General features: G+C 63.5%; 1 protein-coding gene across 1 annotated transcript in view; it reads right to left on the minus strand.

Annotated features, from left to right (window-relative positions):
- Positions 1–842, minus strand: part of BRPF1 (bromodomain and PHD finger containing, 1) — a gene marked incomplete at both ends in the record, with an annotated part of 9,826 nt that overhangs the window by 329 nt on the left and 8,655 nt on the right. Inside the window, 2 exon segments of the mRNA XM_010078717.1 lie at positions 24–160; positions 720–842. The exon segment at positions 720–842 is cut by the window's right edge and continues 64 nt beyond it. Coding sequence (XP_010077019.1) covers positions 24–160; positions 720–842 — 260 coding nt within the window.

Genomic DNA, 842 nt, shown 5'->3' on the forward strand with positions numbered 1-842 from the left:
GGTACCGTGGCCGCGGTACTTACTGCCGTGCCCCACTCCTCGCCCCGTGCCCACGGAGTAGGACTCATTCTCCGTCCCCGATGTGTCCTCGCTGCTGTCCTCCGGGAAGTTCACTCGGGAGAAGGAGGGCTTCCCTCTGCCCTGCTTGGAGGGCGTTGTGCTGTGGAGAAAGGGAGCAGGGCTGTCGGTTAGAGACACGTTAAACCTCCAGAAACTGCTTTCGAGAAGGCCAGGCTGGCAGGACACTAGGGCTCGTGGACTCCAACCGCCAGGCTCGGCACCGGGGAGGACATGGCAGAGGCACCAGGAAAAAGGGTGGGACAGTGCTTCTGCCGGGGCACCGGCCCGACCCTTGCCCAGTGTCACCCGGGAGGACCCAAAAGACGTGCACTGCTCTGAATCAGAGCCACAGGTGGGAACCTGCTGGAGTTGGGCGCTGGAAGGGCCGGTGCCGGAGCCGCTGCTGTGCCAGGAGGGAATTCTCCTGTTCACGCTCCCCGCCAGCCCTTGGCAGGGCAGCACTGGGGGCTGCACACTCACCCCGTTAAGTTTTACATTTAAAGCCTGCAGCTCTCTAGGGTTTAGCTAATAGCAGCTGGGCCACAGGAGGGTGAACACGATGAGCATTGAGGCTCCTTGGCCAGCAGCTCAGGGCTGAGAGCCGCCCGTTGCTGCCCTGGGCAGCACCAGTGCCATCGGAGCCGGGCTGGGCACGGTACCTGGTGCGGTCCGAGGCAGCGCTGCTGCTGCTGCTGCTGCTGGACTCCGAGTCGGAGCTGCTCCGGGGAAGATTGCAGTCGTTGCGGTACACCAGGAAGCTCTTCTTCACCGGCTGGGTTCCT

Source organism: Pterocles gutturalis, unplaced genomic scaffold, assembly GCF_000699245.1.
Source record: "Pterocles gutturalis isolate BGI_N339 unplaced genomic scaffold, ASM69924v1 scaffold14093, whole genome shotgun sequence".
Taxonomy (NCBI): domain Eukaryota; kingdom Metazoa; phylum Chordata; class Aves; order Pterocliformes; family Pteroclidae; genus Pterocles; species Pterocles gutturalis.